Source organism: Somniosus microcephalus, chromosome 2 (genome assembly GCF_052327205.1).
Source record: "Somniosus microcephalus isolate GS21.2 chromosome 2, FLI_Smic_1.0, whole genome shotgun sequence".
In the NCBI taxonomy this organism is placed as follows: Eukaryota; Metazoa; Chordata; class Chondrichthyes; order Squaliformes; family Somniosidae; genus Somniosus; species Somniosus microcephalus.
In genome coordinates this window covers 97,004,614-97,024,482 of record NC_140988.1, presented here as the reverse complement: position 1 = coordinate 97,024,482, position 19,869 = coordinate 97,004,614, and the positions used below count along the sequence as shown (strand labels likewise).

General features: G+C 45.0%; 1 protein-coding gene and 1 non-coding gene across 4 annotated transcripts in view; both read left to right on the top strand.

Moving 5' to 3' along the window:
• Positions 1-19,489, top strand: part of nr3c2 (nuclear receptor subfamily 3, group C, member 2) — a 591,892-nt gene extending 572,403 nt beyond the window's left edge. For all 3 annotated transcript variants that reach the window (XM_086011569.1, XM_086011577.1, XM_086011586.1), the window contains 2 exons: positions 12,003-12,160; positions 18,400-19,489. In XM_086011569.1, the coding sequence (XP_085867695.1) occupies positions 12,003-12,160; positions 18,400-18,555 (314 nt within the window). In that variant the 3' untranslated portion in view covers positions 18,556-19,489. The remainder of the gene's footprint in view (positions 1-12,002; positions 12,161-18,399) is intronic.
• On the top strand, positions 12,842-12,902 carry LOC147122827 (U7 small nuclear RNA). Its single transcript, XR_015075131.1, has one exon. It is a non-coding gene; the product is annotated as a U7 small nuclear RNA (small nuclear RNA).
• Positions 19,490-19,869: the final 380 nt, after the last annotated feature.

The following is a 19,869-nucleotide window of genomic DNA, read 5'->3' as shown; positions in this document are numbered from 1 at the left end:
GGCACTGGACAAGGAGCACTGTGAATCAGGAACCACTTACCCCACAACAGAAATGGATGCTGGTTCCAGAATCCTATGGAAAGGCCTTTGGATAAGTCAGCAAAGCTCTAAATGGCAATATCTTGGAGCAGGGTGGGTGAGGGTTGCTGGTTTTATGCCAGTGTGGTAAGCATATTGACGAGAGAGACAATCTGCTTTGCCAACTGTGCTCAGTCCAATTATATATTAAGCAAATTAATTATGTTAGTGTGCATCTGGGGGTTACCAGACTACACACCAGCAGATACACCACTAATTGGCTGGTTCAGCACATACCATTCTCCAATAGGCTCCGGGATAGTGCTGAGGTAGTGGAAGGGTGAGCATCTGTTTTGTATGACAGGCACGTGCCTTGGTTCACTGCCGCAGCTCTTGCAGAGTACGGTGTATCCAGATAAGATTGTGTAGAAACATAGTGTGAACCTTGTTCCCTACATGGCATATTTACAGTGGTGATCATGCATTTCCTTGCTTGAGAATTTGACATTGTCCTGTGCCGTATCACTCTGCTCTTCTGAGATAATTATAGCTCCAGGAATGAATGCATCACATGCTCTGGAAATGTAAAGAATTTATGCAGACATCAGAGAGGCACCGAAAAGATTATGCACTTTAAGTACAACTGAAGTAAAAGACAGCAGACTCCATTCATATCAATGAATGGGTTTACACTCAGTTGCTTGCAAGCTGATTAAGTTAAACATTATGAACAATGCTTTAAAATGACATGACTTGCAATGAAAGGGAAGATTATTTTCAAAAAGAACCTGCATTTCACACTTAAACTGCTGAAGCTCTGGGTATGTACTTTCTTCCTTATGGATTAGCCAGCGTTGCTTTCTGAGTATGCACTGAGGCCAAGCAAGCCCAATGTGGTGTATGTAACCTGTTCCACCTTAAGAGAACTTAAGCCTGTTCCACCTTAAGAGATGTACTTTCTCTGGTTGCTGTATACGTAATACTGGTGGTGACCACCGGTATATAAGTACTGTGTAGTGATATTGCTGTTAGTATAGCCCTGACCTCCAACTAGTAAAGACCTGTTGAAACGTTATTCTTGTAGTCTGTGTCAGTAATTAATCTTAAATACAACTAGAACACACAGACTTAACAGTGGCGACGAGTCCGATTCTTACCCTGCGGCAGTTTATATCCACGACGGCTTCGTCCACAGAACGGGCGTCGAAGAGAGGCATCCACCCTCATCACCCTGCTGGAAGACACGTCGCGCGGCAGGCATCGAGAAACCGGAGTGCAGAAGATATCCTGAACTCGAAGCCTCCATCAGCGGCAGTCAGCTATCTTCCTTCTACCTCGGTGGTGGGTAAGCCTGTCAGCGACGCGAGCAGAAAGTCGGCCACGTTGGCTGTACAGACGGGGAGGGAAGACGGAGGAATAAGGGCGGTGAGATCGATCGCGACCGGAGATAAGGGCCGGGCCGCATTCGGGCCAAAAGGCGCAGTGCGGGGACATCGATCGCGGCTGGTGATAAGGGCCGGGCCGTATTCGGGCCAAAAAGGCGCAGCGTCTGGGGCGACTGAAGGCGCGAGAGCCGCGGTGAAGGCGAACGCAGCCGGTGCTAATAACTGGGCTGCAAGAAGGGCTGCGAGGCGCGACATCGGGGAAGCGCGAATGCCCGAGGGAGCCGCGGTGAAGCGGAGACTGCGTCGGGGGAGTTACTAACTGCTGGGAAAGGGGAGCAGCAGTGGCACGCCAAACGCCATTGCAGCCAGCGGGTGAAGAAGGCGAGCGCGGGAAAGACCGCCAAGCGCGGGAAACCGCCATTTTGTAGGCGGAGGACGAAGACAAGAGCAGGAAGCCGCCATCTTGGAAAAAGGGAAATCACTAAAAAAAATTGCAACGATGCCTAAACATGGGAACATTAATACCTTTGATAGCGACATCGAAGATTGGGCCACGTATGTAGAACGCATACAAAATTATTGTAAAGCAAATAAAATCCCAGATGATGAGAAAGCACTAACTTTATTAAACTTAATGGGTGCGAAGACATACGGGCAATTGAAACACCTTTTATCACCAGATGAACCGGCGGAGAAGACGTTCGAGGAGATTGTTACTGTCCTGAGAAATCATCTAAACCCCACGCCGCTGATGCTAGCGGAACGATTTAAATTTTACAGCAGAAAGCAGCTGAAAGATGAAAGCAATGCTGAATATTTAATGGAATTGCGTAAGCTAGCAAAGTACTGTCAGTTTGGAACGGGACTAACAGATGCGCTAAGAGATAAATTTGTGTGTGGATTATTAAAAGAAGATACACAAAAGCGACTGCTCGAGGAGAATGAGCTGACGCTTGAGAAAGCGGTCACTATGGCAGCATCACACGAAGCCGCAGCGAGAGGCACGGCAGTAATGCAGCTACGGTCACCGGAACTCAGTACAAATCAATTGGTTTTGAGTACTGTAAAATGTTATCGTTGTGGAAAGACAACGCACGATCAGAACCAGTGTTGGTTTAAAAACCAAGAATGCAGAACGTGTGGCAGGCTTGGCCACATAGCTAAAGTATGCCGGTCAGGAAAGAAGACCAGCAACAAAAAGTCACCGCAAGGAAAATACATAAAGGTACACAAGGTGACAAAGAACAGTTCGAACGAACAGAAGTCAGATTCAGACGCCAGCAGTAATGAACTGGGTAGCTTAAGAGTACACAACGTTGGTAAGGATGCAGATCTCCAGACAATTTGGGTCACTCTTCAGATAGCAGGAGTCCAAGTAAAGATGGAATTGGACACTGGATCGGCATTGACGGTCATGAATAAGAAAGATTACAAAAGGTTATTCCAACATATTCCCCTACGGGATACGGAGATTATATTGAAAACATACACGGGGCAAAGAGTGTACCCCATCGGAAAGATAGAGGTAAAAGTGGTCCACAAGGGCAAAGAAAGCCAAGTAATGGACTTATATGTGCTACCTGAAGGAGGTCCACCACTACTGGGACGGGAGTGGATTAGGAAAATGAATATGGACTGGCACTCCTTAAAGGCACTAACGGTAGATTCCGGGGAAACAGATGTCAAACCTAAACGATTGTCCAGAATATTGGATGATGCTAAAGAGGTGTTCCAGCAGGGACTGGGAACACTGAGAGGAATTACGGCAAACATCAAGATTGATGAACATGCACACCCAAACTTTTTCAAAGCCAGACCGGTACCCTATGCAATACGACCTGCTGTAGAAGCGGAACTGGAAGCGCTAGAACGTTCAGGTGTACTGTCTAAGGTAGATTGGAGTGAGTGGGCTACGCCCATTGTTCCCGTTATGAAACATCCTTCGAGCAACAAGCCAGGAGAACCAGGGAAGGTTCGCATCTGTGGAGACTTCAAGATCACCGTTAATCCGGTGCTTCACACGGTGCAGTATCCGCTTCCGCGGATTGAGGATATTTTTGCTTCGTTGTTTGGCGGGAAACACTTCACCAAGATAGACCTGGCGCAGGCGTACTTGCAGATGGAGGTTGAAGAAGAGTCACGCCAGTACCTCACGATCAACACGCATAGAGGTTTGTACCGGTATAATAGGCTGGTTTTTGGAGTGGCATCGGCTCCAGCAATTTGGCAGAGGGCCATGGAGCAGGTATTACAGGGAATTCCAGGCACACAATGTTACCTGGACGATATTCTGATTACAGGAGATGGTGATGAAGAACACCTCGCAAACTTGGAACTGGTGCTCAACAGACTGAAAGAGTATGGACTTCGAGTTAATCGGCAGAAATGTGAGTTCTTTCAGAAGCGGATCTCGTACTGTGGTCATGTCATTGACCGGGAGGGGCTTCATAAGTCTCCTGACAAGATAGAGGCAGTTGTAAAGGCTCCCGCTCCGGATAATGTCTCTCAGTTGAGGTCGTTTCTAGGATTGATTAACTATTACCATAAGTTTCTACTGAATCTATCCACGGTACTGCACCCGCTGAACGCTCTTTTACAGAAGGGGGTACCATGGGAATGGAGCGAAAACTGTAAGAAGGCATTTCGCAAAAGCAAAGAATTGATCACCTCAGAGGAAGTGTTGGCTCACTTCAACCCGACACTGCCTATTCGGTTGGCTTGTGATGCTTCTCCATATGGTATTGGGGCAGTACTCTCACACAAGTTGCCAAATGGCACGGAAAGGCCAGTCGCGTTTGCATCCAGATCATTGACCTCCGCTGAGCGCAACTATGCGCAGATCGATAGGGAGGCTCTCAGCCTTGTATGGGGAGTGAAGAAGTTTAATCATTACCTGCAGGGCCAAAAATTCACACTTCTGACAGACCATCAGCCGTTGGTATCCATTTTTAACCCTAAGAAGGGTGTTTCGGTGATGACAGCACAGAGACTCCAGAGATGGTCCCTTTTCCTAGGGGCACATCAATATCAAATAGAATTCAAAGGTACAAAGCAGTATGGCAATGCTGATGGGCTGTTGCGCCTGCCACTACCTGAAGAAGAAGAGACGACGAAAGTTGACCCTGTTGAGTTATTTCATTCGACCATCATCGAGTGTTTACCAGTCACCAATGCAAGTATTGAAAGAGAAACCAGGAACGACCCGACACTTTCCCGAGTCTACGAGGTGACAGTGAAGGGATGGCCAACACATGGTGATCCTCTGTTTCCGGCATTCTCGGCAAGGCGAGACCAGCTGTCCGTCTGCCATGGTACTTTGATGTACGGGACAAGAGTGATTATTCCTCCCAAGTTAAGGGAAAGAGTTCTAAAGGAACTGCATGAAGGTCATCTGGGGGGAGTTAAGATGAAAAGTCTTGCTAGGGCTTATGTATGGTGGCCGGGTATTGACCAACAGATAGAGGAGTTGACGAAAAGCTGCGCTGGGTGCCAAAAAGTGCAAAATGCACCTCCGATCGCACCGCTACACCCATGGGAATGGCCTTCAGCCCCATGGCAACGCGTACATATTGACTTTGCTGGTCCATTCATGGACTCCATGTTCCTAATTGCGGTGGACGCACATTCCAAATGGCCAGAAGTGATCAAGATGAATACCACTACTTCAGAAAAGACAATTGCGGTGTTAAGAACAATATTCGCAAGGAACGGATTGCCAGAACAGATATGTTTGGACAACGGACTACAGTTCGTGTCGGAAGAATTCCAAAAATTCTTAAAGAAGAATGGGGTGAAACATTATACCTCTGCCCCATATCATCCGGCGACAAACGGGTTGGCCGAGAGATTTGTCCAAACATTCAAAAAGGCAATAAAGGCCATGAACGATGATCAGATTCCGCTACAACACAAGGTGGACAATTTCCTAATGGCATATCGAAACGCCGCTCATGCAGTAACTAACCAAAGTCCTGCCATGATGTTTTATAACAGGAGGTTGCGGTCCAGGTTGGACTTGTTAAAACCAAATGTGCGGAGGGAAGTGGAAAACAAACAGTTCCGGCATATTAATAACAAGACCACTCGAAGTTTCGACGTAGGACAACCAGTGTTGGCAAGGGACTATGGAAACGAAAAATGGCAGTCCGGAACAATTCGGGCCAGACAAGGACCTCTGATGTACACAGTAGATATTGGTAACAATGTGATAAGGCGTCATGCGGATCAACTGGTAGAATCGAGAGCAAGGGTCGAACCCATGGTTGCGACAGAGACAACTGTGGAAGACGTTAATGAACCTGAAGCATCTACCTCGGCAGGGAATGTACCTGATGATGACGTCCAATACATAGGAAACCAACTAGAGGAGTCACCTCAGCAACAAGAATCAGAGACCACTGAAAGGCGTTATCCAACCCGAATCAGAAGGCCTCCTGAGAGACTGAACCTTTGAACTGTTTATACCTGAAGTTATATATGTTATTATGTTATGTTAAATGGGGATATGACTGTTAAGCTAAAAAGGGAGGATTGTGGTGTATGTAACCTGTTCCACCTTAAGAGAACTTAAGCCTGTTCCACCTTAAGAGATGTACTACTTTCTCTGGCTGCTGTATACGTAATACCGGTGGTGACCACCGGTATATAAGTACTGTGTAGTGATATTGCTGTTCGTATAGCCCTGACCTCCAACTAGTAAAGACCTGTTGAAACGTTATTCTTGTAGTCTGTGTCAGTAATTAATCTTAAATACAACTAGAACACACAGACTTAACACCCAAGACTGCACAAAGTGGAGGAGAAGCATCTGGGAAGGCGCCGAACACCTCGAGTCTCTTTGCCGGGTGCAAGCGGAAGCCAAGCGCAAACAGCGGAAGGAGCGCACGTTAACCCAAGCACCCCACCCACCTGCCCCTTCAACCATCGTCTGCCCCACCTGTGACAGAGACTGTAGGTCCTGCATTGGACTCATCAGTCACCTGAGAACTCATTTTTAGTGTGGAAGCAAGTCATCCTCGGTTCCGAGGGACTGCCTAAGAAGAAGAAGATTTGTTTTGGTGCCTTGGAACTCGCACGTTATGCTTTGGACCTTTGATTGTTGTATTTCACTTTTTTCTATATCACCCATTTCAGGTTATTAATCCATTTTCCACCACCCTTATGAAATCTTGGAAAATGGCTTAACTGCCTTCTTACTGTGGTGTCCAAATTCTGGCCTACAGAAAATGTGTCACCAAGGAAGCTCTGATTGTCATGCTTGCAAAGCTGTAGTGGCTCATCCTATACCTGTGCTTCTATTTTGTACACTGCTGGTTTCTCCTTCATGTATTTCACTGGCTTGTCATCTTGAACTGGTTTACTGTCAGTGGGGGAGAGATTGGTATGTGTTGCATCTATTTTTCAGGCATAAAACGGGAGCAAAACCTACCAATTCCAGGGTGGTATTCACCCCCATACAGCAGCTAATGCAAAATTGGATCGGGCAGTATTTAGGTTTCCCTGGTGCCTGCGTGAAACAGGCGTTAAGTGCCTTAGATATGCTAATCATTAGCCTAACGCCTGTTTTAGGACACCGATCTCAAATTGGCAAAAAAAAAAATTTCTGGGTCTTCGGCATCCTAACCAGTGGTTCTTACAGGGATGCTGCAATCCTGCGAATACATGGTAAGTAAGTAAAGAAAGACTTGCATTTATATAGCGCCTTTCACGATCACTGAACGTCTCAAAGTGCTTTACAGCCAATGAAGTACTTTTTTTTTGGAGTGTAGTCACTGTTGTAATGTATACCTTACCTTAATCTGGAGCTCCTCTTGGCTGTTGGTCCAGTACCTAACAATCTACCCAGCTCCTGGTTAAATGAAGGCATTTATCACAATGTAATTATTTAACCTGCATTAAGGCCTGCAAGGGAAAGTGAAGTGAAACTCCATGTTCGCGTAGAGAAGATAGTGTAGGTGCAGCAACAGGAACTAGACACTAACCTGCAGTCATGTTCATTTTAGCCACAAACAGCGTCCCGCTCTCTGAGGCACACGGTGAAGCAAGGTAATGCCTCTGGTGTAGACAACAGGTGTATGAACTGAGAATAAGCTGTTAAATACTTTGTCATGCTAAAACAATTGATTATGATTAAAGGTACAGTACTGCTGTTTTGATCAATACAATCACACCCACTTCAATTCTAAATGAATACAATCACACAGATGCATATGGGTTACAAGATTGGCAAGGACTGATCTTTACAAGCAAAGGATCACTACAACTGCTGATCGCTAAAATCGAATAACATCAAATAGTACTTTTTTTGTGCGGAAGCAATCCATGCACATGAGAACACACTGGGAAGCTTGAGATGTGGCTCTTTGAAGCAGTGTGCACTGTACAACTACAGAATGTCAATGACTGAAAACCAGGAAGAGAAGTTCAGGCAGGGTTGGAGACTATAGAAAAGATAGTGAGCAGATTGTGCAGAGATCAAGAAGAAACGAGAGCAAGGGACAGAAAACAGAGAAGAGAGACACAGAAGAAAGAAGTCACGGATACAAAATAGAATAGGAGAGGATGAAAGAAAACAGATCATTTACATTAGCATATATTTTTCTTGGATTTATAATTATTTTGAAGTACTGTAGATTTGGGATAACTTTCTGACCATGCTTCTGATGAGTAGTTTCATCTGCCAAAACCACATATTGAAAATCTGAACATGCTATGTGATGATTTTTTGACAAATGAATGTCCAGAAAATCGTGTGCAGCGAGCGCCCAAATTTCAGATGTATGCTAGCTGCGGCTAAGGCTCCCCTCCAGGAGAGCAAAGTCAGATAATTACCCCTGTGGTGTCTGCTCCTTGCTCTCACTGGTGTGAACACATCAACAGTAAGAGCAATTCCAAACTCACCACAGGGATATCACGCTTGAAGGGAGTGCAGGTCGGAGATAGGGCCACAACATTGTGACCCCAATTCTCTGACCAACCTCCTCTCCTGTAAGCGTGACTCCCACTGGGAATGCAGGATCATAGAATTATCCCAATAAAAGAAATAAGGGGGTGGATTTTAACTGTTGCCACTGGGCAGTAAACGGGCAGCATTAGGCCTGCCACTTATTTAACACCCGCCCACTTTTCCTGCCCACGTAAAATGGGCGCAGTGGATCCCACCCGGCAGAAAGTTAAAATCAACCCCAAGGTGTGCGTGATGGCATTTGAATCTTGAACAACAGAAAGAATCTAACAAACCACTGCTATTGAATTCACAAATACATACTTTGCAATAAAGTCAAAATCAATATCATTGCAAAGTATACGCAGGTACTGTTAGATCCAAGTCCAGTGGACAGTTCACATTCTAGTTAGATGGAAAAAAAGGAATTCCAGCTGCCCAAGTTGACAATGCAGTAAATGCACAGGTCGTCTGAATACTGATGTTCTGTCTAAAGCCCAATAATGAATACTAGAACTAGATCATATATTTGCAAAACATGTATATAAAAAAATCCGGGAGCAAACCGCCATTACTGCAACACATTTTTCACTACCTTAATTCCTCAAATCCAATATCAGATTCCTGAAAATCGGATACAGGAGTCAATAGACCGTATGGGGGGAATTTTAACCCTCAAAAATAGGTGGGTTGGGGTTAGGTGGGAGGCTAAAAGACATGGTAAGTAAAGAAAGCAAGACTTGCATTTATATAGCGCCTTTCATGACCACTGGACGTCCCAAAGCGCTTTACAGCCAATGAAGTATATTTTTTGAAGCGTAGTCACTGTTGTAATATAGGAAATGCGGCAGCCAATTTGCACACAGCAAGCTCCCACAAACAGCAATGAGATAATGACCAGGTAATCTGTTTCTGTGATGTTGATTGAGGGATAAATATTGGCCAGAACACCGGGGATAACTCCCTTGTTCTTCTCCGAACTAGGCCATGGGATCTTGTACGTCCACCTGAGAGGGCAGACGGGGCCTCGGTTTAATGTCTCATCCGAAAGACGGCACCTCCGACAGTGCAGCACTCCCTCAGTACTGCACTGGAGTGTCAGCCTAGATTTTTGTTAAAAAACTGAATCCTGACCCCAAACTGCCTCCAACATGCCCACTTCCGGTTTTAATGAAAGCGGGATGGGGGGCAGGCAGCCAACCCTCTCCCAGGAGGCGGGTCGTCCATTTAAATATTAAAATGAGGCTGACGTGACTCATGGTGATCCACCATTTCAAATTTAACTCTGGCTGGCTGGGTTTCCCAGGCTTCGGGGAACCCACCAGCTAAAGGGAGGCGAGGACTGCTGGATCCTCCCCCACTCCCCCCGAGACCTCCGATTTCCCCCTACGAGGCCTCTGATTTCCACCCAACCTTTCCCCCTACCACCCCTCTGACCACCGACCTACCTCCTATGGCCCCCCAATTGCCTTCCCGGCCTTCCAATCTCCCCCCTCCGACCCCCCTGATCGCCTTCCTGTCCTTCTGACCTCACCCCCCCCCCCAGCCCCTGATCACCATCTGGACCTCCCCCTCCAGCCCCAATTCTCCTCCAGTCCCGTTCCTCCTACAGCCCCGGTCCTCCGGCCCCAATCCTCCTCCGGCCCCCAACCTCCACCCCCCCCCCGATCCCTCCCTCCTCTCTGTGGCTTAGTGCCGTACGTCTACCCGTCCAACAGTCAGTCAGTCTCTCCATCTGGCCGGCTGCAGGTGGGAAACAGAGCTTTCAAATGCTAATCAGGCTACCCGTTCTTCCGGGTTTCTCGACCACTTTCTAGCTGCCCTGCTCTCGACCCGCCTCCAGATTAAAATTCCGGCCTTCATTTTAGAATCCCAAATCTAACAATAATGTTATCCTTATTGTCCTTTCTGTTGTCTTGTTATTGCAACATAATTCAATGTAATTTCTGCAGGGATGCAAAGTGAGTTAAATGTTCTCAAGTCATCTACCTGCAAACTGACAACACATAACTTTTTCATGATCTTAAAAAATTGTATGCAATGAGGGAATTTCTTGTGAACTCTCCCTTAGATTCCAAAATATTTACAGCACAGAAACAGGCCATTTGGCCCAACAGTTCCAATCCGGGGTTTATGCTCCACACAAGTCACTACAAAGATTAGAGACAAATGACATAATGGATCAGAGACCTTGGCCAACCATAGTTTCAGATGAAATAATCAGCTAATTTTACCTGGTTAGGAATCTTGTGTGCCATTACTGGTTTTTTGATTGGCTGATTATTCCCAGGATAACCTGCTTAAAACAAGTGAAAGGTCTGAGATATGCTATTTTTGGTTCTTCTATTTACTAAATGTTTGGTCAGTTTTATTTATCCTGTTCTTCCTTAAAAGACAAGTTTATTACCGTTTAGAAAAAAACGAGTTGCACTGTCCTCATGGGCCAGTGAACAAAGTCACTGCCTGGTAATAGGACTAAAGCCAGCAGAGCCCAATGTTTGGCTCTACCATTCGCAGTCTTACTTCCAGCCATAAGTCCAGTCCTGCTTATACTGCCACCTTTCAAGAGCACTCTTCAAGCAAGTCACTGTTTGGAATTGTGGATCTCGGCCAAAAGTTAGCGAGAAACCTTGCACTAAGGCACACAGACCAGAAGGACCTCGGTTCGATTCCCTGTGTGTCCTGAGCCAGCTGGTCATAGCCATGGCTGCAGTTGGGACACAGCATTTGTCTCAGTGCCTGTGGACTACAGAGGAGAGAAATAATCCTGCTCCTGACCACTAGAAAGTATGGATGTTAACTGAGAACACGATTGGGATCAGCTGTTATGATCTCCATGGTGCAATAGCCTGTCAGCACCAACTGTTTTGAAGAATGGCTACATGCGTAAAATATTCCAGAATTTGTGGAACAATCCCCCAGCAATAAGAGAGGAAGGGGAAGAAAATAGGGCATAAAAAAATAAGCTGGAGTAAACTTAAACATAAAAGCAGTACATACATATGCCACAACCAATCCACTGGCTGTGAATCCGGCCCCAATACAGGTAAGTGTAAGGCTGTTACATATTTTGAACCCCTAGTCCCTCTACTTCACGAAGCTTTCATGTATGCATCTGTATTTCTTTCAGTGCAGGGCTCTTGGAGCATGACCATGAAGCCTTGCTAAAATCAAAATCCTGGAAAATCTCCCAGGGCTGGTGCTTTCAGATCCTTTAAAATAGGGACAGGTTTTGAAAATTGCTTTGGAAGTTTGTGAGAGTCTTAGAAAATTCTTGGAAGATCTGTCTAATCTGTTTGGTTCTTACATAGATTTGTCTGTGTAAGAACCAAATAGTTTGCATTGCCTCCTGATACCACTGAATGGACCAGGATGGAAACTAGCCACAGAGTCTTTGGCCATGTAACAAAAACACTGTCTCATTAAACATGACGGTCTGGAAAATTCCCCACTGATGAATGACTGGGAGAGCACTTGAGCTTATTCCAACACAGGCCTTGGGTATTAAAATTCAGCGTGTGCCAGCTTGTTTATTGTTGGTCTAAGAGCAACAATATAATGGGGTTTGTTGGAACTTGAATGGATTCTACGTTTTTTTTTAAAAGCCCGTCTGAATCCTAATTGACAGAATCTGCCCTTTATTCTGTACCATACAGTTCCGAAGGATGGCCTGAAAAGTCAAGCTGCATTTGATGAAATGAGGACAAACTATATCAAGGAGTTGAGGAGAGTTATCGCAAGAAATGAAAATAACTCTGGACAAAACTGGCAACGGTTTTATCAGTTGACCAAAGTCCTTGACTGTATGCATGAGGTAAGTTTAAGAAAATAACATTGTGTGATTGTGCGATTTCACGGTTTTTATATTCTAATTACTAAAGGACTTTGTGATTCCCCTTTTGAAACCTCTTCAGATGTAGCAAAATTCTATTTCTGACCCTTGAGCCAGATTTCCTTTTTTTTCAGCAAATGCAAGTCTGGCATAAGGAAAATGTTCACTGAGAGTGAGATTTAACCTCAGATCTCCCAGTCACGAGTTGCTCAAACGGAATTGGCTTTGAACAGCTCTTGGTGGCCAGATCATTGAGTGATGGTTTCTTGCAACATCAGTGTGTCCATTTATAGAATGGCATTGGTGAGAGGATGCCTACTCACAATTAGTATAAAAACAAGCTAGAACAAAGTGGATGAAAAGCATAAGATAGTAAATGGCTTTTGGGGATACTGATGCTCTTTTATTGTGAGAGGTAGCAGAGATATATTCACTAAAAGGCACATTGATAATCACTGGCGGATGAAATCCCTTGCTTGGTTTATGTTATATTTTCTTGTAGATCATGGATTATATGATCACCTGGCCTTTACTTGTCAGTTGACATGATGCATTTCTTTTATTTATCACCAGTCTCCTGCACAGAGCAGGTAGACAGACAAACGCAACGGTTTTTTGTGGTAGAGGGGGGAAATTGGCACTTTTGTCGCATCATTGATTTTGAAACTTCACAGCTCTTTTGGTATTTGTCCAGAACGTTCCTGCTGTTGCAGTGGGAGCCCCAGTGTGTGTGGAAAATAGAGAAAAAGCCAGCTGAAAGAAGTGCGCAAGTGTGACTGTGTGCCATGATGTCCCTGTGCAACTTTCAGCCACCCCCAACGTGCACACAGTCGGCACTTCCTTGTGTCAGGTTCTTCTCACAGCTTCAGAATTAGCAACCCAAATGTGCATTGTGGATCAATATGTGAGAACATTATCTCCCCATTTTTGGATTAGTTTTCGGGTGGCTTTATTTGGGACAGGAACCTTATTTTCTTAAAGCACAGAGTTTATCTTGAGGCGGGAGACTTGGACCTCGGATGAATTTGCCAGAGCAGATCCCAGGCAGAGATGATTCTATTGTGTGACACACTCCACTCCCCCCCCCCCCCCCCACCCCGGCGCAATACAGAGCTACATTCACATAGGGTGCACACATAAAAATGTAATTATATAGAATGAGTTTTTACACGTAAGGGTGGTTGAAACTGGTCACAAATGTACAAATTGGACATTAACATTGAGTAATTCTCAGTATTTATTGCTGGAACTGTTTATTAAAATGGTTTGTAAAAATGGATTGAATTTAAAAGTGATAAACTCTTGCAAGAAAAATGCCCTCTGATCTCAACATTGAATTAAAAACAAAAAATGCTGGAAATACTCAGCAGGTCAGGAAGCATCTGTGGAGAGAGAAACAGAGTTAACATCTCAGGTCGATGACCTTTCCTCAGAACCAGCATCTGCAATATTTTGCTTTCATAACATTGAATGACTGATTTAATGTACTATACTGATAAACCTCATATAAATTGACAGAATTTTTTCCTCTCACATTGATATCCTATCACCTAAAAACTAGACTTAAATTAACTGGAATACAAAAGTGAATGAATCAGAAGACTCCAAACGGCACAGACAGGACAGGACGCTACTCCAAAAATCCTAGTCAACACAACAGAATTTGATTTTCTCAAAATCACAGTTGCCCATTATTAAGGCAGAGTTAAGCCAGAAGCCAGGTTAAAATGTGTCATTTATATACCTGAATCTTTGTGTTAATTAAATTGATAGAAGTCTGTTTGTATGAAATCCTCTGACCACCATTTTATTAAATCCATTTGGTTATTGATATTGCACAGTGTGATTTCAACTCAAAAATAGTCCCTTCAGTTAGCTGTGTCAGTCAGTTGTGTGATATAATTAGCAAATCCCACTGGCAGTAATTCCAATCTGCTTCTGCCACGTGAGCTTCTGTAAACTAATAGTAGACAATGATGTGTGTTGTGGCTGCCAAAATACTGTGGGATAGGTTTTGATTTTTGTTGCATTTCTTCCCTATGAGATCAGTTAACACCTGTTAGTAGCTTATTATACAAGTTATAAACACAGTGGGATATAGAATGCTATTGGTTCTCATGCCTTTGTTAAGTCTTTAAATAGGCAGAACTAGAAGCTACAGTCCTGGCTAGGGAGCAAAAATGCTCCCTTTTTCAAAATTGTAGTTAAACATTTCCCAAAGTAAAAATATTAGATGGTACATGGTCTCAACATTGAATAAATGCACTTTTTTCATCATAACCACAGTTTGAGGACAGCTGAAGCTCACTTAAAACTGGTGCTGAAAAGTTGTTTCCTCTTATAATTTGTTTTGGTTGCTGACAAAATCGAGTGATCCCACAGCTGGAATCAGCTTGTTGTTAGCACACAGTCACCACACTGCTCTCTGCTGGACAGTTGATGATACAGCTTGGAACAAGAGAGGATCTTTTCCCAAGCAAGTGGACGGGAAGTCTTGCTATAATCATTTCCTCCAGATTTTAGTGATACGCTTCACTGATGCAATTTGTGTTGTTGGGGGCGGGGGGAGGCGGGAAATTAGACAGTTCTCTAAACTTCACTACCATGGCTGTTTGTCAACTGGTAATGTTACCAGGTCCAGAATTACACGTGAGTTTTCCCGGTCTCCTGGGATAACTCTGGAATCATGGATCACTGCTAGTTTCCTGGGGGTTCTGCTGGTCTCCTGCCAGAGTCACAACATGAGACCAGCTGAACCCCAGTGCAATTTCAGGGCCTAATCTTCAAAAAAAAATAGGTGGCTTTATGCAGTGATCTGCAATACTGGAAGTGGCTTCTTAACTTGTTTGACATTTGAAAGCTGTTTCCAATGACTGTGTAGTTTGCATTGCACAGGAATCTCTCGCTCACCTGCAGGTGGGCTTCTGTTATTCAATCCTGGAGCGCGCACACATACAAGACATATTCAGCAGCAATTTCTACAGGGATTCTCCCAAATCACAGTCTACAAGACACATTCAGCAGCAATTTCCGCAAGGATTCTCCCAGTCTACTGCTGCAACTTCGGCGGAGCCCCCGGAGAAACAGCGGAACCAGCTAAAAACTGTCAGTTTATGCCGAAGTACTGGCAGTACCGAGAACCCCGGCAGAAGTTCTCCCTAATTATTCCTAACAGGCATAAACCTAACTGGTACTGGAATACTACTAACTGCAAAATAAATTGTACCGAGAGTTGAGTCCCATGGAGCAACAGAACGAGTGTAGCTGTTTGGATTCCAACTGAAATTCCACCCTTCATGTTTTGGATCCACCCAGGATTACAGATATCTCCAAGATATTCAACGTTCCTCGAACCACTGCTCTCGCCGCATTCTGAGATCCACGCTCAATGCCATGCGTTGCCACATGCACACTCTCCACCTCTCTTTTCAGCAGCACCAACTCACTATCTCAAAGCTGTCCTGGTCCGCTGTTCCATTTCATCCTTCGCCTCATCCGGCGCTTTAACAAAATACTTTTTTTCTTCCTTTCAGATGTCAAGGATCGCAAGCTTCAACAACTCTTGGACACCAACGCCCCTCCGGAACCTTCTTCCCCATCACTTTCCTCTGACCTCATCCCTTCTTCCAATCTCACCCCCGCCGTGTTTTCACTATCCCCTCTAACCTTCCCTTCTCTGACCTCAAATGATCAGTCCTCAGCAAAGGCCTGAGCTTTATCCCCTTATGCCCCACCTCAATGAATTTCGAGCTCGGCACGATGCTGAGCTATTTTTCCGTTGCCTTCGTCTTTGTGCCCACTTCTTTGGCCAGAAATCTTCCCCCCGCACAGCGGACCCTTTCTCCCAATTTCAGAATTCTTGTTCTACCTGGACCCCTCCCTCTGGCGTCTTACCCTCTCTAGATCTTTTCATTATGAATTGCTGGTGTGACATCAACCGTCTCAATTTTTCTGCTCCCCTCACTCACTCCAACCTACCTCCCTCTAAACTTGCAGCAATCTGTTACCTCAGATCCAACCCCAACATTGTCATTAAACCTGCTGACAAGGGTGGCGCTTGACCTCTACTTTGACCTCTACCTTGCGGAGGCTGAATGCCAACTCTCTGACATCTCCTCCTACCTCCGCCTGGACCATGACCCTACTACCGAACATCAAGCCATCATTTTCAAGACCGTCACCGACCTCATCGCCTCTGGAGATCTTCCCTCCATGGCCACCAACCTCATAGTCCCCAACCCTGCACAACCCGCTTCTACCTTCTTCCCAAGATCCACAAATAGGACTGCCCTGGTCGACCCATCGTTTCAGCCTGTTCTTGCCCCACGGAATTGATTTCTTCCTATCTCGACTCTTTTTTCTCCCCTTGTCCAGTCTCTTCCGACCTACATCCGCGACTCTTCCGACACCCTCTGCCACTTTAACAGTTTCATGGCCCCAACCATCTCCTTTTCACTGTGGACATCCAATCCCTCTACACTCCATCACCCACCAGGATGGCCTGAGGGCGCTCCACTTCTTCCTTGAACGGAGGCCCAACAAGTCCCCATCCACCACCACCCTCCTCTGCCTGGCTGAACTTGTTCTCACATTGAACAACTTCTCCTTTGACTCCACTCACTTCCTCCAAATTAAAGGTGTTGCTATGGGAATCCACATGGGTCCCAGCTATGCCTGCCTTTTCGTGGGATATGTGGAACATTCTTTGTTCCAGTCCTACTCAGGTCCCCTCCCTCACCTCTTTTTCCGGTACATTGATGACTGTATCAGTGCCGTTTCCTGCTCTCGACCTGAACTAGAAAATTTCATTCCACCCTTCCCTCACCTTCACATGGTCCATCTCCAACTCTTCCCTTCCTCGATTTCTCTGTCTCCATTTCTGGGGATAGGCTATCAACCAATATCCACTATAAGCCCACTGACTCCCACAGCTACCTGGACTACACTTCCTCCCACCCCGCTTCCTGTAAGGACTCTATTCCATTCTCCCAGTTTCTCCGTCTCTGTCACATCTGTTCTGACGACGCCACCTTCCATACTAGTGCTTCCGATATGTCTTCGTTTTTCCTCAATTGAGGATTCCCCTCTACCATGGTTAACATGGCCCTCGACCGTGTCCGCTCTATTTCCCTCACTTCTGCTCTCACCCCTTCCCCTCCCTCCCAGAACCACGATAGGGTTCCCCTTGGCCTCACCTTTCACCCTACCAGCCTCCACATTCAGCGGATCATCCTCCGCCATTTCCGCCACATCCACCACCAAACACATCTTCCCTTCCCCTTTCAGCATTCCAAAGGGATCATTCCCTCCGAGACACCCTGATCCACTCCTCAATCACCCCCAGTACACCCTCCCTTGCCCACGGCACCTTCTCGTGCAAGTGCAGGAGATGCAACACCTACCCTTTTATTTCCTCCCTTCCCACTGTCCAGAGCTCCAAACACTCCTTCCAGGTGAAACGACGATTTACTTGTACTTCTTGCAATTTAATATACTATATTCGCTGCTCACGTTGTGGTCTCCTTTACATTGGGGAGACTAAACGCAGATTGAGTGACCGTTTTGCGGAACACCTCCGTTCAGTCCGTAAGGGTGACTCCGAGCTTCCGGTTGCCTATCACTTTAATTCTCCGCTCCACTCCCACTCTGACATCTCTGTCATAGAGTCATAGAGTAATACAGCACGGATAGAGGCCCTTCGGCCCATCGTGTCCGCGCCGGCCATCAAGCCCTGTCTAATCTAATCCCATATTCCAGCATTTGGTCCGTAGCCTTGTATGCTATGGCATTTCAAGTGCTCATCCAAATGCCTCTTAAATGTTGTGAGGGTTTCTGCCTCCACAACCCTTTCAGGCAGTGAGTTCCAGACTCCAACCACCCTCTGGGTGAAAAAGCTCTTTCTCAAATCCCCTCGGCCTCTTATACTGTTCCAACGAACCAGTGCTGCGAGTACTGGTTTTAATGTCTGCATAGTTGTGGATCCAGCTATGCATCACTCAGCAGTAAGAAAACAAATGTAGGAGTTACTAAGCACGATGGTGCAGGGGTGCTGAATGACCAGTTGTGATATGTTTACCTGCTCTCCTTGATTGAGGTCAACTGGCAAAGCCTAGGAAACCAAGGCATCAGGCTGGGCAAGTGCCAGTTTATTTTTAAAAATCATGATGCAACTGTATAAATCTTAGTTTCTGTTTCTAACCTCACACATCTTTCCCTTACAGCTGGTGAGTGGGCTACTGCAGTTCTGTTTCTACACGTTTGTGGAGTCTAAGGCACTGAAGATCGAGTTCCCAGATATGCTGGTGGAAATCATCAATGACCAGTTGCCAGAGGTCACAGCAGGAATGACCAAATCACTTCTTTTTCACAAGAAGTGATCCTCTTAAAGATGAACTTTGCCTTAAACTTTCCTCCTCTTGTTTTGCTGGCTTTAAAAATTATTTTAGCAGGCTTGGTGTCCTGTACGTCGCTACACACTAAAGAAAAGCTTAATGAAGGTCCGGGACTGATATAACACAGAACTGTATCAATGAGATGAAAAGGGATATATTCAAAGGTTAAAAGGAGGCCGGGGAAAAGTATTTTTTGAAAGAAATATATTTTGGCAGGAAAAATTGTAATACAGTCTCTTTTTTAAAGGTAATTTTTTTGTAAAGTGAAATGTTTCTGCATGCATAAAGATCTGACGTTTACAGTGTATTTAAGAAAGGGAAAGCTGTGCCTTTTTAGTATCATATCTAATTTAACCATTTTACAGCATTTGCTGTAAATAAACCACAGATTTACTAGCTGAATTATATTAAATATTTCTTCTATTTTGTAATTAATTTCCTGTTAATTAATTTTTTCCCCCCTTTGCCCGTCACTGGTGACTTTCGCTTTGTAACAATATCGCTTTTGCTGCACTGTTAAGAGGCTTTTCAGGTTCCATCTTTGTTGTTTTGTGCAGTAGCAATAGGGAACGAAGTACTGGATAAAATGGCAAAAAGGTGCATATAGCTTACTTTTCTTACAACTTCCCAAACAAATATGCTGAGTAGCAGGGTTGAACCATGCCCTGAGAACCCTAGGTCCTTTCCAACCTTTTTAGAATTGTCTAATAATTTTCTGTGCTTTGCTATAAAGTTCTGTATATTATGCCATTGGAGTCCTGATGTAGCACTTTTGGTAATCCATACACTGTACTTATCCAAATGATATGCAGAATTATAAAATAGTTCTAAATACGTTGATTTATATTTCCATGGAAGCACTTAAGCATCTACATTTGTGTCAGCAAAGAATATTAAAAATATGACGATTAAGTTACTAGTTCCACTTTTTAATGTCTTTTTCTTTGTAATTCCATCCTCGCTGCAAGTGCCTCAGTAACAATCAGTACACAGTAAAACAAAAAAAATCTTTTGTCCTCAAATAGCCATTTCCAGTCTACCAGCTGGGAATGTGGAACACAGGCTCCTCTATGGCTTCTAAAGCCTAAACTGTTCTCCACCTTGGTCAGTCAGAGATAATCTGCATCAGAACAACATGAGCCAGGGCAGTTCATCTTTCCAAATCTTTTGTTGCATCACCTGGAAGGTTGGATCAGGGGCACAGCCTGATTGGGTAACTTCCCCCTTCCCTGCAGAATGCCAAAACTATACCACCCCAGAACCCTGGCTATAAAAAGAGAAGGTTAAGGAGAGAGATCT